This window comes from Oreochromis niloticus, linkage group LG2 (genome assembly GCF_001858045.2).
Source record: "Oreochromis niloticus isolate F11D_XX linkage group LG2, O_niloticus_UMD_NMBU, whole genome shotgun sequence".
Taxonomy (NCBI): Eukaryota; Metazoa; Chordata; class Actinopteri; order Cichliformes; family Cichlidae; genus Oreochromis; species Oreochromis niloticus.
The window spans coordinates 588246-607532 of record NC_031966.2 but is presented as its reverse complement, the minus strand read 5'-3'; the positions used below and the strand labels follow the sequence as shown (position 1 = coordinate 607532).

The following is a 19287-nucleotide window of genomic DNA, read 5'->3' as shown; positions in this document are numbered from 1 at the left end:
TCTAGTGGTATACCTGGAGTAGTACAGCCGAAAAGATGTATGCTTTGGTGGGAAACTCCATATCCCACAATTCATAGCACGCCTCTACAGAGTAAACAATGGTGGCCACCACTTCGTTTTATATGTCTTTTATTAGTGTTTCTAGGTCACAAAATCAACTTTTAAGATATTTTCAGGCGAGAATGTAGGTGTGTAAACTTCAAATATCTGCTTGTTTTATCAAGACACCCCATATTAGCAACAGTGCTCTGACGACGTCGGTCCTGCCTGACAGCTAGCCGGCTACCTAGCTAGCTGCCGCACTTGGCTGCAAATGGACAGCGAGGGGACTCTCTCTCTCGTTTCACCTCCCCGGTCTCTCGCGAATGCTCGCACAGAATCGGAGTTACAGCTGGATGTGGAAAAAATAACTGAGTTGTTTGGTGGTGCTATAACGCGGAGCTACAACAGAGGGCAGCTATCCACCGGTGTATGACAGAAAGGACATGCCGCGAACGAGACATACGAGGCGGCGAGGCGACCGCCGATCGACCGGTGGTTGCTAACGCGTAGGTCAATCGTGGATCAGGGAAACCAAAGGCAGGAGCGTGAGGTGAACTGAATTTCAGGTAAGAAGTTATGAACTGCACTCTATTTGGGTCAGATATAAACCGAGTTTAGGTGTAGTTTATTTTCGTTGTGCTGACTTTTTACAATCGTACTGTGTTCTAGCTAGCACGACGGGAGTTTATATACAGCTGTGTGCGCGCTAAGTTACTGACGTTGGACTTTATTTTATTCATAAGGGTTAGTTCGTAGAGTTGCCGTACAAACGGAATCGTCCCACATTCAGAGAAAATATTACGATTTATTCTGTCGTTACGAAGCCTCCCCTGTCATTCTCTGCCTGTTGCAACTTCAATCATGAAACTGATCAATGATCGGCTTTTCGCTCTTGTTTGTTTATCGCGCTAAACAACAGCTGCACGTTTAAGCTTGATCAGCTGTTGTTCATTTGATTTTAATTTCTAGTATCAGCTGATGTTTGCTGGAGCCACAGCTGTAAAAACGGCTGGTCCAAACCAGGAGATGTCCTTACTGAATCATCAGAGCTGAACTGGTGATGGAGAAACAGGTTTACCCTTTAGGTGACATGAATGAGTTGAAGGGAAGTTATGAACTGTTTCTGAGAGACAAATAAAGACCAAGCTCCTTTTTTTGTGTAGCTGACAGCTGGTAACTGTGCAGGGGCGGATCTAGCAAAGCTTTTGCCAGGGGGCCAGGTAGGGCATTAACAGAGAAAGGTGGACACCAGGATATACTTTTCTTTCTTACTCTCATATAAAATATTTAGCTGTTAAAGGATTTTTATATGTATTCTGCTTTATTGTAGTTAAAAAACCCTTAGTTGTTTAGCTTCATTTAAATCTCCTATTTGACTGTGTTTCATGACAAAGCTTGCATGAGGAAATACCACAGGTGCCTCCACCCTTGCTGAGATAAGCTTGACCGGTTACTATTTTTAACAGTTTGAACATATGTTTCATGCTTATCACCTTGTAAGGAGTTGTTTTACACACAAGGGGCGCCGACCTGACATATTTTAGGAAGGAGCAGTGTATAAATAAAGAGGGAACTGATGTCTCAGTGTGAGCGGCACTGAGATCACCCATGTATATACATGTTTGAGTTGTGTCTTTCTTTGCCTGCTGAAACAATTCTTTGACATTAGCTTTTATTAAATAGTTATCTGAAACTTACAACCAAAGTTTGTATAATAATACACAAGATTTCCAAAAGTTGAATCTGTTCATCTGGACGTAGCGTTCTGTGGGAGAAACGTTTCGTCACTCATCCAAGTGACTTCTTCAGTCTCAGCTGACTGCAGGTTTCCCCAAACCTTATAAACAGTACATTTGCATAATGACTGAAACCAGCCCACTGAAGGAACAATGGGCTGTGAGGTCCGTTCCTTAATCATAATTATGCAAATTCCCATGACCATTGATCAACAATCACTGACCAAAACCCACTGATTGGCGCAGCGTATTTTGGGGTTTAAAAGCCACAGAGACCCGGTGTTTAGAAAAAATGCGTCTCAACTGTTCCGATGCTCCTGACACATATGGGATCACTACAGGTTTTCGCCAGGTTTAGCCCAGGAAGTGGCTACAGGAAGAGGGTCATAGACTGTCTGAAGCAGTTAGAACAAGACAAGGCTATCGACCGGACCTCATACCACAGGCTGTACCCAGGGGAGTCTACACCAAGTCTGTATGGTTTACCGAAAATACATAAGCAGGGTGCACCTTTAAGACCAATTGTCTGCATGATCAACTCGGTCACCTATAACATCTCCAAGTTTCTGGCTTCGATCCTCAACCCGCTGGTGGGCAGCTCTGAACACCACATCCAGAACACCCTGGATTTTGTTGAGAAGGTGAGAGATGTGAGACTGCTTTCTTCCATTTGCGCAACATCTCTAAAATTAGAAATATCCTGTCTCAGAGTGATGCTGAAAAACTAGTTCATGCATTTATTACTTCCAGGCTGGACTACTGTAATTCTTTATTATCAGGATGTCCTAAAAACTCGCTGAAAAGCCTTCAGTTAATCCAAAATGCTGCAGCAAGGGTACTGACAGGGACTAGAAAGAGAGAGCATATTTCTCCTGTTTTGGCTTCCCTTCATTGGCTTCCTGTTAAATCCAGAATTGAATTCAAAATCCTGCTCCTCACATACAAGGTCTTAAATAATCAGGCCCCATCTTATCTTAATGACCTTGTAGTACCATATCACCCCATTAGAGCACTTCGCTCTCGCTCTGCAGGCTTACTTGTTGTTCCTAGAGTATTTAAAAGTAGAATGGGAGGGAGAGCCTTCAGTTTTCAGGCCCCTCTTCTGTGGAACCAGCTTCCAGTTTGGATTCGGGAGACAGACACTATCTCTACTTTTAAGATTAGGCTTAAAACTTTCCTTTTTGCTAAAGCATATAGTTAGGGCTGGACCAGGTGACCCTGAATCCTCCCTTAGTTATGCTGCAATAGACGTAGGCTGCCGGGGATTCCCATGATGCATTGAGTTTTTCCCTTCCAGTCACCTTTCTCACTCACTATGTGTTAATAGACCTCTCTGCATCGAATCATATCTGTTATTAATCTCTGTCTCTCTTCCACAGCATGTCTTTATCCTGTTTTTCTTCTTTCACCCCAACCGGTCGCAGCAGATGGCCGCCCCTCCCTGAGCCTGGTTCTGCCGGAGGTTTCTTCCTGTTAAAAGGGAGTTTTTCCTTCCCACTGTCGCCAAAGTGCTTGCTCATAGGGGGTCATATGATTGTTGGGTTTTTCTCTGTATTTATTATTGTGCGATCTACTGTACAATATAAAGCGCCTTGAGGCGACTTTTGTTGTGATTTGGCGCTATATAAATAAAAAATTGAAATTAGATGTCATTATGGAGGCAGATGAAACCATGGTCTCGTACGACGTTACATCTCTCTTCACTTGCATCCCAGTCACGGAAGCGTTGGAGGTAGTCCGTAAGAGATTACAGGATGACACCAACCTCAGCAACAGGACCACTCTCAGCATCGACCAAGTGTGTTTGCTTTTGGAACTGTGTCTTCATTCCACCTACTTCACATACAAGGGTCAGTTCTACAGGCAGAAACATGGGTGTGCCATGGGCTCCCCAGTTTCACCCATTGTGGCCAATTTGTACATGGAAGAAGTGGAAAAGAGGGCGTTGCTATCCTACCCTGGAACACCACCAAGCCATTGGTTCAGGTATGTGGATGACACCTGGGTGAAAATCAAATCTCAGGACGTACTACATTTCACGGATCACATTAACTCGGTGGACCAACACATCAAATTCACCAGGGAGGATATGAAAAGTGGCAGGTTAGCCTTCTTAGACTGTGAGATTTCCATCAGTAATGGGGGACATCTAAAAGCTGATGTGTACCGTAAACCTACGCATACGGATCAGTATCTAAGGTTTGACTCTCATCATCCACTGGAGCACAAACTGGGTGTCATCAGGACGCTACAACACAGAGCGAACACCATCCCCACTGACACAGCGGCCAGGGAGGCAGAAGAACAGCACATCAAGAAGGCCCTGAGTAAATGTGGTTATCCCAGCTGGACTTTTGTCAAAGCTGGGAAGGCACCTAAAGAAAGCTCCAGCCGATCCAGGAGAGAAGGTCAACCGCTGCCCAGGCGAAAACCTGTAGTGATCCCATATGTGTCAGGAGTATCGGAACAGTTGAGACGCATTTTTTCTAAACACCGGGTCTCTGTGGCTTTTAAACCCCAAAATACGCTGCGCCAAAAACTGGTCCACCCCAAGGATCGGGTCCCCCGACACAAACAGAGTAACATAGTGTACGCTGTTAAGTGCCAGGAGGATTGCCAGGATTTATACATCGGGGAAACCAAACAACCTCTAGTGAAGCGGCTGGCACAACACAGAAGAGCAACCTCATCAGGCCAGGACTCTGCAGTTTATTTACACCTACAGGCCAGTGGACACTCTTTCAACGATGAGGATGTACACATCCTGGACAGGGAAGAACGCTGGTTTGAGCGCGGAGTCAAGGAGGCCATTTACATGAAAAGGGAAAGACCATCTCTGAATCGAGGAGGGGGCCTAAGGGTACATCTTTCGCCATCTTACAATGCTGTGATTGCAGCCATTCCCCAACTCTCTGTGAATGGTACTCATGGCCATTGATCAGTGTTCTTTGATCAGTGGGTTTTGGTCAGTGATTGTTGATCAGTGGTCATGGGAATTTGCATAATTATGATTAAGGAACTGACCTCACAGCCCATTGTTCCTTCAGTGGGCTGGTTTCAGTCATTATGCAAATGTACTGTTTATAAGGTTTGGGGAAACCTGCAGTCAGCTGAGACTGAAGAAGTCACTTGGATGAGTGACGAAACGTTTCTCCCACAAAACGCTACGTCCAGATGAACAGATTCAACTTTTGGAGATTTACTTTCCTGGATGATTGAGAATGCATCAAGACAATACACAAGATTGGCTGTAGACCATTGTTAATCATTCAGAACACTGTGTAAAAACAAGAAAAAACAAAAAGTGAATGCGAAAGTGCATAAATATTTATTTTACGTGTTTAATGTGTGTGGCGGGGCATGGTCTGCAGTGCCGCTGCAGGGGAGGCGGACCCACCTGAGCGGCATCTGCAATCATGCCTCTCCGGCTTAAAGTCTGTGCTATGACTTTTGGTGTTTATGACTATTATAGTTTTTTAAATATTAATATTTTAGTGAAAATTTTCCCGCGCTCCTCTACCAAACAGTTTTGACAATAGGGGTACATATGTTACATCATTTTGTGCGGCTGGAGCTGGGCTAGTATGGTGTGACTTTTGGTGTTTATAACTTTTATAGTTAGTGAAATATTTAGATTTTAGTGCAAATTTAGGCCAATTTCTAGGCTCCTGAGAAAGATTCTGCTTTTGGCACCATAGAAACAGACTTCATTTGTGGTGTGTTGGCTCTCTCTAGTGGTATACCGGGAGTAGTACGGCCTAAAGGGTGCCATGCTTGGTGAAAACTACATATCCCACAATTCATAGCATGCCTCTACCGAGTCAAACAATGGCGGACACCACTTCGTTTTATATGTCTTTTATTCGTGTTTCTAGGTCACAAAATACACTTTTAAGATATTTTCAGGCGAGAATGTAGGTGTGTAAACTTCAAATATCTGCTCGTTTTATCAAGACATCCCATATTAGCGACAGTGCTCTTACGTGTTGCTGATAGCCGGCTAGCTAGCTAGCGCCGCTAGCACCACTAGCGTATGACGACACTACGCAATGACGACACCCCTCCTCCGCTTTGAAATTGACCGTAGACATGATTTTCTGAAACAGCGTGGCTATCGCTTCACCGGTACCGCGTCTTTCCCCCCTCCTCCGCTTTGGACTTGAACTTACAGTGATTTTCTGAAGTGTTTACTAAGACACACCGTAAGCTTTTTCAAGGTAAGTGTATCTCTCTGTCTCTGGTTTGAAATTTAGCTTTGAAAGTGATTTTTTTTGTGTTTCTTTATCGATTTCTTTGTTTCGGCACGTTCGGCACGATGCTAAAGCCAGTTAGCGGATAGTCAGGTTTCTGTCCCTCTTCCAGTTTTGAAATTGACCTTTAAAAGTGCTTTTCTGTGTCTTGACGCTGATATCTACAAAATGACTGTGATTTTATTCCAGTGGTATCGTTTGTAATTGAAACTTTTAAGATGCGACTCTCAAAAAATGGCTTCATTGTAGTCGGGTTTCACACCTCTCTTTGTCTCGTGGTTTTGTTGCTGGCTAGTTAGCAGATATTAAGCGTCTCCCGGTTTGAAATTGATTTTGAAAGTGATTTACTTTTAGAGGTATTTTCTGTGTCTTGACGCTGATATCTACAAAATGACTGTGATTTTTATTCCAGTGGTATTGTTTGTAATTAAAACTTTTTAAGATGCGACTCTCACCGCGTACGAAACAATAACTGCGTTGTAGTCGCGTTTCACACCTTTCTTTGTCTGTCTTTATAAGGCGTTAACTACAGCACCCTTTAATACCTCAACTCTTGATTCAGCCAAGGTAAGTGCCCCCCCTTATATTTTCTATGTATGTGTTCAGCTGATATTTAGAAAAAAATAGGTGTGTTTAGCGCTGGATGTCATTTTATTCCAGAGCTGTTGTTTGTAATTAAAACTTTTAAGATTAGATGGTACAGTGTTTTTACTCCCTTCCAAACAGTAAAGTTCCTCTTTGTCTCTCAGTAGGAAATTTAAACCAGACAGTACAAGGCTACATTTCAGTGTTACAAGCCAATCAGTTTGCTAATTGTTCTGTGAGATTTGTTTGCAAAGTTTAAGGTGTTAAGTAGGACTGTGAACATCTGGGTCTGCTTGCTGCTGGCATTCTGCCAGAGCCCCAGCAACGAGACTGCCTGTCAGCCTTGCAAGGTACCCAATTTTCCAATTACTCTATAACAAAACTGTTGTGGGCAACAAGACTGTCTCCTAAGTTTGCAAGCCAATCACTTTGCCAAATGTTCTTGTAAGATTTGTTTGAAAAGTTTGAGGTGGTAACTGTGAGCTGTGAACATCTGGGTTTGCTTGCTGCTGGCATTTGACCAGCGTCTCAGCAACAACACTGCCTCCCAGCTTTGCAAGGTAATTACTTTCCCAATTACTGTACACCAAAACAAAGTAACTGTCGTGGTCAACAAATCTGCCTCCCAACATTCAAGGTAATCACTTTCTCAATTACAATATACAAACTGTTATGGAACTTTACTTAACAAAGCCTTAAGACCGGGTAGTGACACTATCAATATGTCTATTTAAAGAAAAGAGAGATTTTTTTTTGTTCTTGTAGTCATCTTGTCTGTCAATGTATCAGAGGGTTAAAATAACAAATTGCTTGAAATGCCAATAATTAATATTCTGTTTTTATGTTGACATTCTACCAGATGCCGAGAAAAAATAAAAGATCCCAGGCACAAAAGAAGCGCTGGAAACCACTTGACCTGGTCGATCCTGCTGTCCCAATGCTCACTGGCCACAACCAAGATGAGGCAGTCAGTAGTTTTCCATCTGACCAGGTAATGAGGATATGGTAGTGATCACAGACAGTTGAACAGTTTTCAAAACACGTTTGAGACAGTTAAGAACACTTACCCATGCAGTTTAGGATTTTTTGTTATAATGTCACACAACTGGCATAACAGTGCATGGTATACAGAACATTTAAATGAAATGAATGTGTCAGGTCACTTAATGTCTTCTATACCCTTTTTCCTGGGTTAGCAGACGGCACCAGCCGGGTTATCTTTGGAAACACAGGATAGACCCACCTCCTTATGTTCCCCAGGTACCAAGGTAAATATCAAAAAATATTCCTCTATTAAGAAATTACAAGGTATGCCCACCCATAGGGCTGCTCAATTATGGCAAAAATGATAATCACAATTATTTTCACTGAAATCTAGATCTCCATTATTTGACAATATTTATTTAACAATAACAATAATTAACAATTGAATAATGGCTTTAAAACATGTATGTTTAGTGAACTTTACAGTGTTGCTCCGTGGTGCAGCTACGACATTGTAGCAAAGTTTACACTTACCCATACAGTTGACCATTTCTATCTTGTAATGTTACCCAACTGGCATAACAGTTCATGCCATGCATTGCATTGTAAAGTGAAATTAAAGTGTCAGGTCACTTAATGTCTTAACATTATATTCTTTTTTTGCCTGGGTTAGCAGACAGCACCAGCCAGCTTGTCCTTGGAAACGGAGAATAGACCCACCTCCTTATGTCCTCCAGGCAGCAAGGTAAATTTAAAACAGTATTCCTCCATTAAGGATTTATAGTGGACAGTTACATTACCATTAAATGTTAAAGACATATGGTTACATGTTAGCCTTATGCAAACAGTAAGAATTTTGTTTTCTCGCTTCTGTTAGTTTTGTTTAAAGTTTTTAAAGTTACACTAACCTTCAAATTTCTTAGTAGTTATGCAAACAGCTTCATTTTTTTTTTAATTGCTTTGTAAGTTTAGTAACCGCTACTGTTTCATGTTTTCTTTAAAGTATCCAGTGTTACACTCTATTTCAAATCTGTTAGTAGGTTTTCTAATTTTGATTAACTGTATTATCAGAGTTCAGAAACTCGTCCACCAGCAAAACGAGTCTGGGCAACCGATGATTTCCACACGGCATCAAATTCTCCACCTAAAAAGGTATGCCCACAAATGTCTATAACCAATTAATATACATGTGATGTTTGCTGTATAATCACCGGGGTTGATATTTAGTCTTTCACCTTAAGTATGCTTGCTAACTCGCACTAATTATACTAAAATGTTAGACTAAACATATAGATTTGTCAATGTCTTTCATCACATTCCTAAAATGCAGACATCTCACCAGGTATTTATGTCTGTCTATTTACCTATTTCTATATATATTGTTCAGAATAAATACAAACATGGCTTTGTGACACTCATCTTTTATCAAGATGGATGTCAATGTATTTTGTTTCTATCACATTTAACCTGTAACTGAATTTTCTGTACTTTCTTTACAAAACGTAACACAACTATGTCACATGTACAGAACCATCTGGTTTAATCTGAAATCGGTGAATGAATTACATCTGATTTAAGAGCATCTGAGATCCTCTTACAAATAATACGTAAACATGATTTCCTTTCATATGTTCCTTTCAAATTGCAGCCTAAATACAAACATATGTATTTAGGCTGCAATTTAGTAGATGTTTGAAGGCTGGCAGCAACCTAAAATAAAAGCTGTGTCCCAAAACGTCGCTTGCATCCTCCGGAGGCCGCATTTGAATTCATAGCGCGGCCCAGTCAAATTCCAGGTGCCAACAATAGCGGTCGCTACTAAGTTTTAAAATTAGTCTTATTAATCTTTCTGGGTCGCAAGATAAACTTTTAACATATTTTCATGTGAAAAAAGTAGCAGTGTAAATTACAAATATCCGCTTGGTTTATCTATCGTATATTTGCAAAAGTGTGCCGACGTTTTCGGAGACGTCTGTTACCCACCCACTCGATACCAAGCCGGGGGGGGGGGCAATGGTCACTCCAGCCGGCAAGACCAGCAGACTCCTAAATTCATCGTTTTCAGACGCCCGCTCTTTCGCTACCCAGGTTAAACATGATATATAAGTCACTTGGATAACTTAAAATTTTAATTGTTTGCCTTTTTTCTGTTTTATTTGTTCGAAGTAAATCGGTTTGTCTGAGATCAAAGTTATAAGATTATTGGATTAAATAAAACATTATTAATCAATTGGGTGGTTTCCTCCGGGATATTCACACAGCTGAATAAACGTCAAACAGAAAACTGCTTAAACAGAAGTGTGAGACAGTCGAGACTTTTCGCCAGTGTCCTGGCCGAGTTTATTAAACTCCACCGAGACAGTGGTGACGCAAATCTACAGGCTAGACCGTCCCATTTCACAGCCTCGTACTTCCGGCCTTCTCAGTCTTCGAAGGACCCGCCTCACATAGACCGCGTAGGTCGGGTCCTCCGAAGGATACAGCCGACATTTTAGGAAACAGCTAATGTGTTATATGTAAAGTAATTAACTGCTTGGAAAATATAAGGAGCAGAAAGTACAGATGTGACTTTTATAAAAGGTCATTAAAAAACAGCACTCAAGCAAATTGCAGATATCTAAAATATTCGTCATTTTTACTTCCCACCTCTCTCTCACTGTTCCTGTCACACTCTTTCTACCAGTTTCTGGCTTATCTGATGCTGCGTATCTTTAGATTATGCTGTAATATGATTCAGCAGTGATATAATTTGGCTTAATTTGCCTGAACATTGCTTCATTGTTTTACCATAGTTAAAAATGTTTTTCTTTAAAGAAAATCTTTATTTATACAACCCTTGCCACTTAAAAAATGTCTTACATCATTGTACCAAGAGTTGCATATGTTTTTGCTCAACCTTGAAATGCTTATCATTAAATACTAAACAATAACATGTCACCTTTACCATTCCTTGATCAGCCTTTCCACAACATAAATGAACAACTACTGACAGAGGAGCTACAGAGCAACGCAGTTCAGCACTTCTGGTGTGTCAGTGCAACTCATTGTCAAAGTGATGAAAGGTACACAGAATTCTCTCGAAATCATCAGTGCACATGTAATGCCCTCACATTCCTGGCCTACCTTAATGAGGAACACCAGTTCAACACAGCCCGACTTGATAAGGTGCTTAAACAGGGAGATGCACTCTACTGTTGGATTAAAACAAATCTTCAGCAGGAGAGGCGTTATACACAAGATCATCTGACCATGGAGGACCTACCCAAAGAAGTTCATGCTGACATAAATGTCTACAGTGTGAAAATGGACAACATAAGGTATGGATACCTGAAAGCAGCAGACAAAACTTACCAAAGAAAAGAGTGGTGGTTGCCTCTTGCTAGTCGCCTTGTATGTCTGTCAACAGATGTGAACTATGCTTTGCTCATGGTTTCACCTCAGTGCATTGCAGTTTTCCGTGACAAATCTGGGAGGTATGGATTATTTGATTCACATTCAAGAAGTGCAGCAGGTTTACACCAGCCAAATGGAACAGCAGTCATGCTCACTTTCACTCATGTGAATGACCTGATCAACCACCTGCATAACCTTTTTCAAAATCAAGGCAGGTATGCAAGATATGAGTTTGTGCCTGTTTCTTTCAAAAGAGTCAGCACTCACAACGAACAGCCTGCACAGTCAACTCGGGCAACAGCAGCAACAGCTACATCATAACCACAAAATGATGAACCACAAATCACAAATTCCACTGTGCAAGTGCCTCAACCAGAATCAGCCCAAACCTACATGACAATGTTAGAAAATACTTCAAACTCATCACAAGACAAAATGGCTTCAAATCAAATCTGTGAACATCAACTTGAAACATCTGTTGACCCAACAAGCAACATCCAGAAAGAACAACAAGAAATTAGCCTCAATAATGAAAGAGATAAAGTAAAAGATAAAACCCACCAAAAAGCAAGAAATGTGAGCAGATTAAATAAAGGACGACGTGGGAAAGCTATTCGTCAAGCTCAAAAAAGTCAGAGGGAGTATGTAAAAGCTAAAGACAAATCTTCAACTGAAGAAGTGGCAAAGAAGACAAACAAAAAAAGACATGAAAGAGAACGATATGCCTGCTGTCGTGAATTTCGAATGAAAAGATTACAGACTATGAAAATTCAATATGCTGAAAACTGTCATTACCGTAAACAAAGACTATTATCAGCCAAAAATTATTATGCAAATCCTCATATTCAAGAAAAAGTAAAAGCCCACAAGGTGAAGAGATACCAAAGTGATCATCATTTTCAACAAAAAATGAGAAACTACATTATCAGAAGATATACCACAGATCCTGACTATCAAACCAGACAGAAGCAATATGTGGTCCAGAGGTACAACACGGATGCCAGCTTTCAAACCAGACAGAAACAATATGTGGTCCAGAGGTACAACAGGGATGCCAGCTTTCAAACAAGACAGAAACAATATGTGGTCCAGAGGTACAACACGGATGCCAGCTTTCAAACCAGACAGAAACAATATATGGTCCAGAGGTACAACACGGATGCCAGCTTTCAAACCAGACAGAAGCAATATATGGACCAGAAATACAAAGAGGATCATGTCAGAGAAAGGAAGAAGGCATACATAAGAACAAAATATGCATCGGATCCAAACTACAGGCACAAACAAAAAAAATCAATTCATGCCAGGTACCACAATGACTCACAATTCAGACTGCACCATATACAGCGCTGTGCCCAGTACCAGAGACACAAAATGGCTACCACTGCATCTTTCGCCATTTATAAAAAGTTGTGTGCACAGAGAATAAAGAAGAAATACAGACGACTAGTAACACAATTCCAGCAGGGTCCACAGTCTGAAGCACAGCCCCAGCTTGTAGTGAATAGTGTGATGCAAGCAGCCACATTAGCTTTCCGTGAAACAATTAAGTTAGCACCCACCCATGTCTGTACGGTGTGCCACAGAACTCTGTTTCCTAATCAAGTTCAACACTGCAAAAGATCAAAGTATGTTACAAATAGTCACGTTGTTGACACTTGCTTGACAGGAAAATTTGTCCATGTTTGTGATAGTGAATGTACAGCTAATTGTACCTTTCCAAAACAAAGAATGCAAGAGTGGATTTGCTACAACTGTGACAGCCACCTACAACGAGGAAAGATCTCTTCCATCGCAGTGGCAAACAATTTAGCACTAGCACCCATTCCAATTGAACTGGGTCAATTAAATGTACTAGAACGACAACTGATTGCTAAAATTCTCCCGTTTGCCAAAATCATTGCATTACCAAAAGGACAGCAAAGAGCCGTACATGGGGCTGTTGTTTGTGTACCGTCGGATGTGGAAACCACAGTAAACTCTCTTCCCAGACCTTGCAATGAAGCCCAGCTCCTGCAGGTACAACTGAAAAGACACATCAGATTCAAAGGATACCAACACTTCTACACTGTGAACATGAAGAATGTGTTAGCAGGCTTATCAAAGCTAAAAGAGATGCATTCAGAATACAAAGATGTATCTATCGATGATGACGCTACTTTTGCTGATCCCACAAATAATCAGATAATCGAGACGGAACATGACACTGCTGATGTAGATATTCAAGATGCACTGCCCAGAAACTTCGACAACCAAATTGTACCAGAAAGAAGAACCACTGAGGATACAACAGCTGGAATACTTGAGCCATGTCATGATGTAAACGAACTATTGGAGCCTGAACACTCAAATGGAGAGCCCTTACAAGATATGGAGAAAGAAAAGGAAGAACTTCGCCCCGGTCTTGTTCTAGACACCTGTATGCAACCACCAGATATAGCACAGGACATTTTATCATATGGTGAAGGAATATTTAGCATTGCACCCGCCCAAAGAAATAGACCTGTTGGCTTCTTCTCTGTTCCTAAACTTGAAGCCATGGCCTTTCCTGTGCAGTTCCCAACTGGACAGAACACATTAGATGAAGCCAGACAAGTCAAACTGTCCCCAAGCATGTATTTTAATACACGGCTGTTCTCTGCAGATACACGGTTTGCAACTGACCAAAGCTACCTATTCTGTGCACAGTTTGTAACAGAAAAACACATGGCTACAAACAGCATGTCCATCCAATTGCGCAAAGGTAAGGCAATCACCAAGGATGGACGTAGAATTTGTAACAGAATGCTTCAAAATAAAGACGAAGTGGAGAGACTGATAAATAACAAATATGCAACACGCTTCATGAAACCTCTGAGAGGTACTCCAGCCTATTGGGAGAAGGCACTGAAAGATCTCCATGCTATGGTCAGACAGTTAGGAAAGCCAACTTTTTTCCTGACATTTTCAGCTGCTGAAATGAGATGGCCTGAGGTTGTTGAGGTCATAAAAACTCAACAAGGTGAACAAGTGGATTTTTCACAACTTGACTGGAACACAAAGTGTGAAATTCTCCGAAGCAACCCTGTGACTGTGATGCGATTGTTTGAAAAAAGAGTCGATGCACTAATGACAACACTGATCCTGTCCCCAGCACAGCCCATCGGTGAAGTAGAAGATTACTTTTATCGAGTGGAGTTTCAGGCCAGAGGTAGCCCTCATATCCATTTACTGGTTTGGGTCAAAGATGCACCTAAATTTGGAAGCGACCTTGAAGACCACGTGTACAAATTTATTGACAAGTACATAACATGTAAGATGCCTGACCAAAATGCCGATCCTGAACTTCACAAAATTGTGTCTGAGGTTCAAGTCCACAGCAGAAATCACTCCAGATCCTGTAAAAAAGGTAATGTGTCATGTAGGTTTGGGTTCCACAAACTACCGGTAGACCAAACAATGATCACTTTCCCAAGCCCAGATGATGACGATGATCACAATGATAAGCAGCATAGCACAAGTAAGGAGAAAGGCACAAATGAAAAACAAAAGCAAAAAAACAGACGAATGGCTCTCGCAAAAAAACAGAAAGAGGCCAAAGAAAAATTCCAGCCATTGAGAGATTTGCTCTGTGACCCAAATTCCTCGTTTGAAGACTTGTCTGAGCTGCTTCACAAATGCAAATTAACTTATGAACAATACTTGGATTGTGTCTTCAATTTAAGCAATGGCCATGTCATCCTCTTAAAGCGTGAACCTAATGACTGCTGGGTGAATGCATACAATGCAGATCTGCTGAGAGCCTGGAATGCCAACATGGACATCCATAATGTCATTGATGACTACAGCTGCCTGATGTACATGATGTCTTATGTCTCTAAACCCGAATTTGAGATGACACAATTTCTTAATGGAGTCATCCAGGAGGTCAAAAAGTCCAATGTCAATGAAAGAGATGAAATGAAACAGATAATGCAGGCATATGCTAAACACAGAGAAGTCAGTGCCCAAGAATCCGTGGCAAGGACATGCAGCCTGCCACTAAAAAAGTGTTCATGCAGTGTGGTGTTCATACAGACTGATGATGATGCCCTGAAAATGAGTCTCCCGATGAGCAGGTTGCAGAGCATGGCACCAGATGATGAAAATGTGTGGATGTCTGGATTGCCAGAAAATTATGCAAACAGACCCAGAACACCTGAGTTTGAAAGAATGTGTTTGGCTGAATTTGCTTCAGAGTACAGGATTCTCTACAGCCGTCAAACAGAGTCAAAAAATGCCATCCCTCTTTTGAATAACATGGGTTATATTCAAAAGAGAACAAGAGGGAAACCTGCAATAATCAGATATCCTCGGTTCTCAGAAAAGAAACAACCAGAGAAGTTTTATAGCAGACTACTAAAACTTTATTTTCCACATCGATCAAATGATGACCTTAAAAACACAAAATACCCCACATCTGAACAGTTCTACAAAAGTGGAGGAAAACATGGTTTTGCAGTACGGCCAATTGTTACCTTTAACAAAAAGCGTTATGAAAGCCATGGCAAAACAATGGAAAGGGCACTGGAACAGATTGAACAACAAGGCCCACTTATCAATGCATGGAACACCTTTGCACCTGAGGTTGAAGTAGATCGTTTAGAGTGTGTGGCCCAACGACAATCCAGACATGACACTGACGAAAATGAAATGGACATTGTTCCAGACTACCAAGTCAGTGGTAGCAGCAGTGGAGCCATGCCAGCAATCATAGCACCAAAGCTGAGCCCAGACTTTGTCAGAAAAATGTACCAAAGTCTGAATGAAACCCAATCATCCATATTCTACGCAGTGCGTGAGTGGTGTTTCAAACTTGTGTGGGGTCACTGTCCTGAACAGTTCTTTTATTTTGTCTCTGGAGGAGCTGGCTGTGGAAAATCACATGTTATCAAGTCCATATATGAGGAGGCAACAAAGATTTTGCACCAACTCCCCAGATTCCGTGACCAAGCAGACATGTCCTACCCTGCAGTACTGCTGACTGCATTTACTGGCACTGCAGCTTTTAACATATCTGGGAAAACACTGCACTCTCTGCTAAAGCTGCCAAAATCTTTAAAACTGCCGTATCAGGGCCTGGGGAATGCACTGGATGAAGTGAGAGCTTCACTTTCAAATGAAGAGATTCTGGTCATTGATGAGATATCTATGGTTTCTAAAGACCTTTTTGCCTACATCCACTGGAGACTTCAGCAGATCAAAGGAAACAAGAAGCCTTTTGGTGGGATGTCTATCCTTGCAGTAGGAGACTTTTACCAGCTGCCACCCCTTGGAAAAGCCAAACCACTCTGTGTGTACAAGGACAATGTCCTTGATCTCTGGAAAGACTATTTCCACATGGTCAACCTGACAGAAATCATGCGAGAGAAAGATGATCATTCTTTTGCTGAAGTTCTGAACAGGATAAGAGTGAAGCAAAAAACAGATTCTCTTGAAGCCAATGATAAAGCCTTGCTCACACAAGCTATCCATGACATAAAAGACTGTCCATCTAATGTATTACACATTTGTGCTACAAACAAAGAGGTCGACAAACACAATTCAGCAACTGTAACTGCTCTTCATTCTGATATCATAAATATTCAGGCCGAAGACTACAGAAAAGACCCACGAACGGGTGAGATGGTCCTCCTGGCAGATATGATGAAAGGCAACAAAAGAGATTTACCTGATAACATACAAGCTGCACCTGGAGTGTGTGTTATGATTATTAGAAATTTGGATGTTGAAGATGGGCTTGTTAATGGGACATTTGGAACAATCACGAACATTGTGACAACCACACAGGATGGACCAAAAACTGTGAATCTCATTGGACTTACGCTGGACAATCAAAATTCTGGGCAAAAATTTCGCAGAAAAATACAAGGATCCTCAGACAACCTGGTATATATTGAGAAATGTGAAGAATCTACAAGTAAAAAAGGAGTTCTTCGCAGGCAATTTCCAATGAAGTTGGCCTTTGCATGTACAGCTCACAAAGTACAAGGCATGACAATGGAGTCAGCAGTAGTATGTTTGAAGCGTGTTTTTGAACCTGGAATGGCCTATGTTGCACTCAGCCGCACAACCTCACTTAAAGGACTGTACATCACAGACTTTGATGAAAGGAAAATCTATGCTGATCCTGCCATCACAGATGCACTCAAAAATATGAGACATGCATCATTTGAGAATGCAAGACCACTGTTGCAATTCTTAAAATCAGTTGTTCCCACAGTCCCCACATTGACAATTATCCATCACAACGCACAAGGTCTCCCAACTCACATGGAGGACATGAGATGCCACCATGAACTCAGCCTTGCTGATGTTTTATGCATAACAGAAACTCACTTGTCTGGATCATCAGTTTCTCCCCGCTTCCAGCTGGAACAATACAACATGGCCACACGCAACAGACACGTCTCTTACACAAACCATACAGACATGGCGAAGGTAAATGGCGGTGGAGTTGCAATGTACTACAAAACAGTTCTTACAGCAGAGTCTCGAAAATACCTGCAAAATGTGACTGACCTTGAATTTGTTGTTATCAAGGTTGAATCGCCAGTCACAGCTTTGATAGCAACTGTATACAGGCCACCAAATTACAGCCACGTGAGGTTTTTACCACAAATGCAATGTCTTTTGGACTCATTGGAAATGATGAATTGCCAACCAATTATTGTTTGTGGAGACTTCAATGAGGACCTTATGAGCAGAGGGAAAAAACCCATCCAAGAACTGTTTCAGTCAAGAGGATATGCACAACTTATTACTGCTGCAACCACCGAAAAACACACATTGATTGATCACCTTTACATATCACAGCCATACGCCTGCCTCCAATCAGGTGTTCTGAATACATATCACAGTTATCACAACCCCATTTATTGTGTAATTCACTAACACAAAATGACTGCAAGGTTGTGAGGGATATGGACTTGCCAAGTGATCTTAGTGTCTTTGCAACTGAGCACACTACCAGCAACACTGACAGCTCACCAGTGGGAGCTGATAGATAAGACTGCTCTCATCCATTGAAGAGCTGACCAGAAACGTGAACAGAAAGACTGCAACTGCACCTGATGGGATCCCTGCCATAACAGGTAATTGTATTTTTGTTTCTTACTTTATATTGTAACATTTGATATTGATATTGTTTGAAACAAACTATAATCTCATCCATTCATTAAGTCATCCATCCATTCATAACTCCTCAGATGTGTTCTGTCCAGTGAAGGCAGTGGAGAAGCCCTACACTGATCTTGAAACTGTGCCACGCTAGTAGAGACCGGCTACAAGGATGGGCAGGTATAGTGAAATTAAAATGCACCTTTTGTTCAACAGGTTTATATACAGTCAAGTGATCAAAAGACACCAGTATTAAACCCATTTAAGCCAACTACATGCTTGGATTGGAACTGTATACAGGCCACCAAATTACAGCCACGTGTGGTTTTTACCTCGCATGGCAACTTACCTCATCAAAAGACACCAATATTAAGCCAATTTCTTTTTTTACTTCATTTTTAATTTAGTTTTGGGTAATTTAGTTCTAAAGTTAGATTTGTTTTTGCAATTATTTATTAGAACTTCATTACTTGTCAGTTTGCTAACTGAAGAGCTGCGCTTTGTGATGTCTCTTGTTTTATTGTTTTAAATTGTGTTTTACTTTTATCTGTTTCTAGCTGTTTTCGCAAAGTCAGCCAACCTCTTGCTTCCAAATGACCCTTATCCAGAAGTATCCGTGAGTGCCTCATCAACAGAAACTAAAGTGGAGACCTACCTCTCAGAGAAAAACGCACACATAAGAAAAGCCGACCAACTTCAGTACTGGGAAGAACATCCTAATCTGTTTCCCTCTATGGCTGCTGTTGCGATCCCAGTGTGCCCCCTGTAGCTCTGTGGACAGTTTTGGATTTGTTTACATTTCACCCCAACCGGTCGCGGCAGATGGCCGCCCCTCCCTGAGCCTGGTTCTGCCGGAGGTTTCTTCCTGTCAAAAGGGAGTTTTTCCTTCCCACTGTCGCCAAAGTGCTTACTCATAGGGGGTCATATGATTGTTGGGTTTATCTATATACATTAATGCTTGTATACTTTTCATTTATACTTTTGCCTTACTCTTCAGTTCATAATATGAAGTTACTTGAATGGTTTCCTTTTCCTTTTTTATTTTATATTCCTTTGCTATTTACCACAATCTAAATATCATGTTTAAATGTCATACATTATTGTAAATGGTATTTGTACAAAATATTCCCTTTCACATTAAAATACCTTTGAAATACAAA

At 41.3% G+C, this 19287-nt stretch overlaps 1 protein-coding gene across 5 annotated transcripts; it reads left to right on the top strand.

Annotated features, from left to right (window-relative positions):
- The first annotated feature begins 559 nt into the window (after nt 1-559).
- LOC109202959 (uncharacterized) lies at nt 560-18271 on the top strand. 5 transcript variants are annotated; one of them, XR_003221098.1, is made up of 7 exons: nt 5981-5995; nt 6548-7604; nt 7810-7881; nt 8271-8342; nt 8669-8749; nt 10556-18102; nt 18217-18271. XR_003221098.1 is itself a non-coding variant. In XM_025909258.1 (6 exons), exons 2-6 carry the CDS (start codon nt 7455-7457, stop codon nt 11309-11311), a joined length of 1125 nt encoding a protein of 374 aa, XP_025765043.1. In that variant the 5' UTR covers nt 560-608; nt 6548-7454; the 3' UTR covers nt 11312-15719. The 5 variants fall into 5 exon arrangements, 4 of the variants coding, with proteins under 4 accessions (XP_025765043.1, XP_025765042.1, XP_025765039.1 ...); XM_025909258.1 differs by lacking the exons at nt 5981-5995; nt 18217-18271 and adding an exon at nt 560-608 and having other exon boundaries at nt 7813-7881; nt 8274-8342; nt 10556-15719; XM_025909257.1 differs by lacking the exons at nt 5981-5995; nt 18217-18271 and adding an exon at nt 561-608 and having other exon boundaries at nt 8274-8342; nt 10556-15719.
- Nucleotides 18272-19287: the final 1016 nt, after the last annotated feature.

Excerpts from the sequence above, each read along its gene's own strand:
- LOC109202959 (XM_025909253.1), top strand. The coding sequence starts at position 7,455 with ATGTTGACATTCTACCAGATGCCGAGAAAAAATAAAAGATCCCAGGCA. Across the intron at positions 8,343-8,668 it reads TATGTCCTCCAGGCAGCAAG|AGTTCAGAAACTCGTCCACC; the intron begins GTAAATTTAAAA and ends CTGTATTATCAG. Across the intron at positions 8,750-10,555 it reads CAAATTCTCCACCTAAAAAG|CCTTTCCACAACATAAATGA; the intron begins GTATGCCCACAA and ends TTCCTTGATCAG.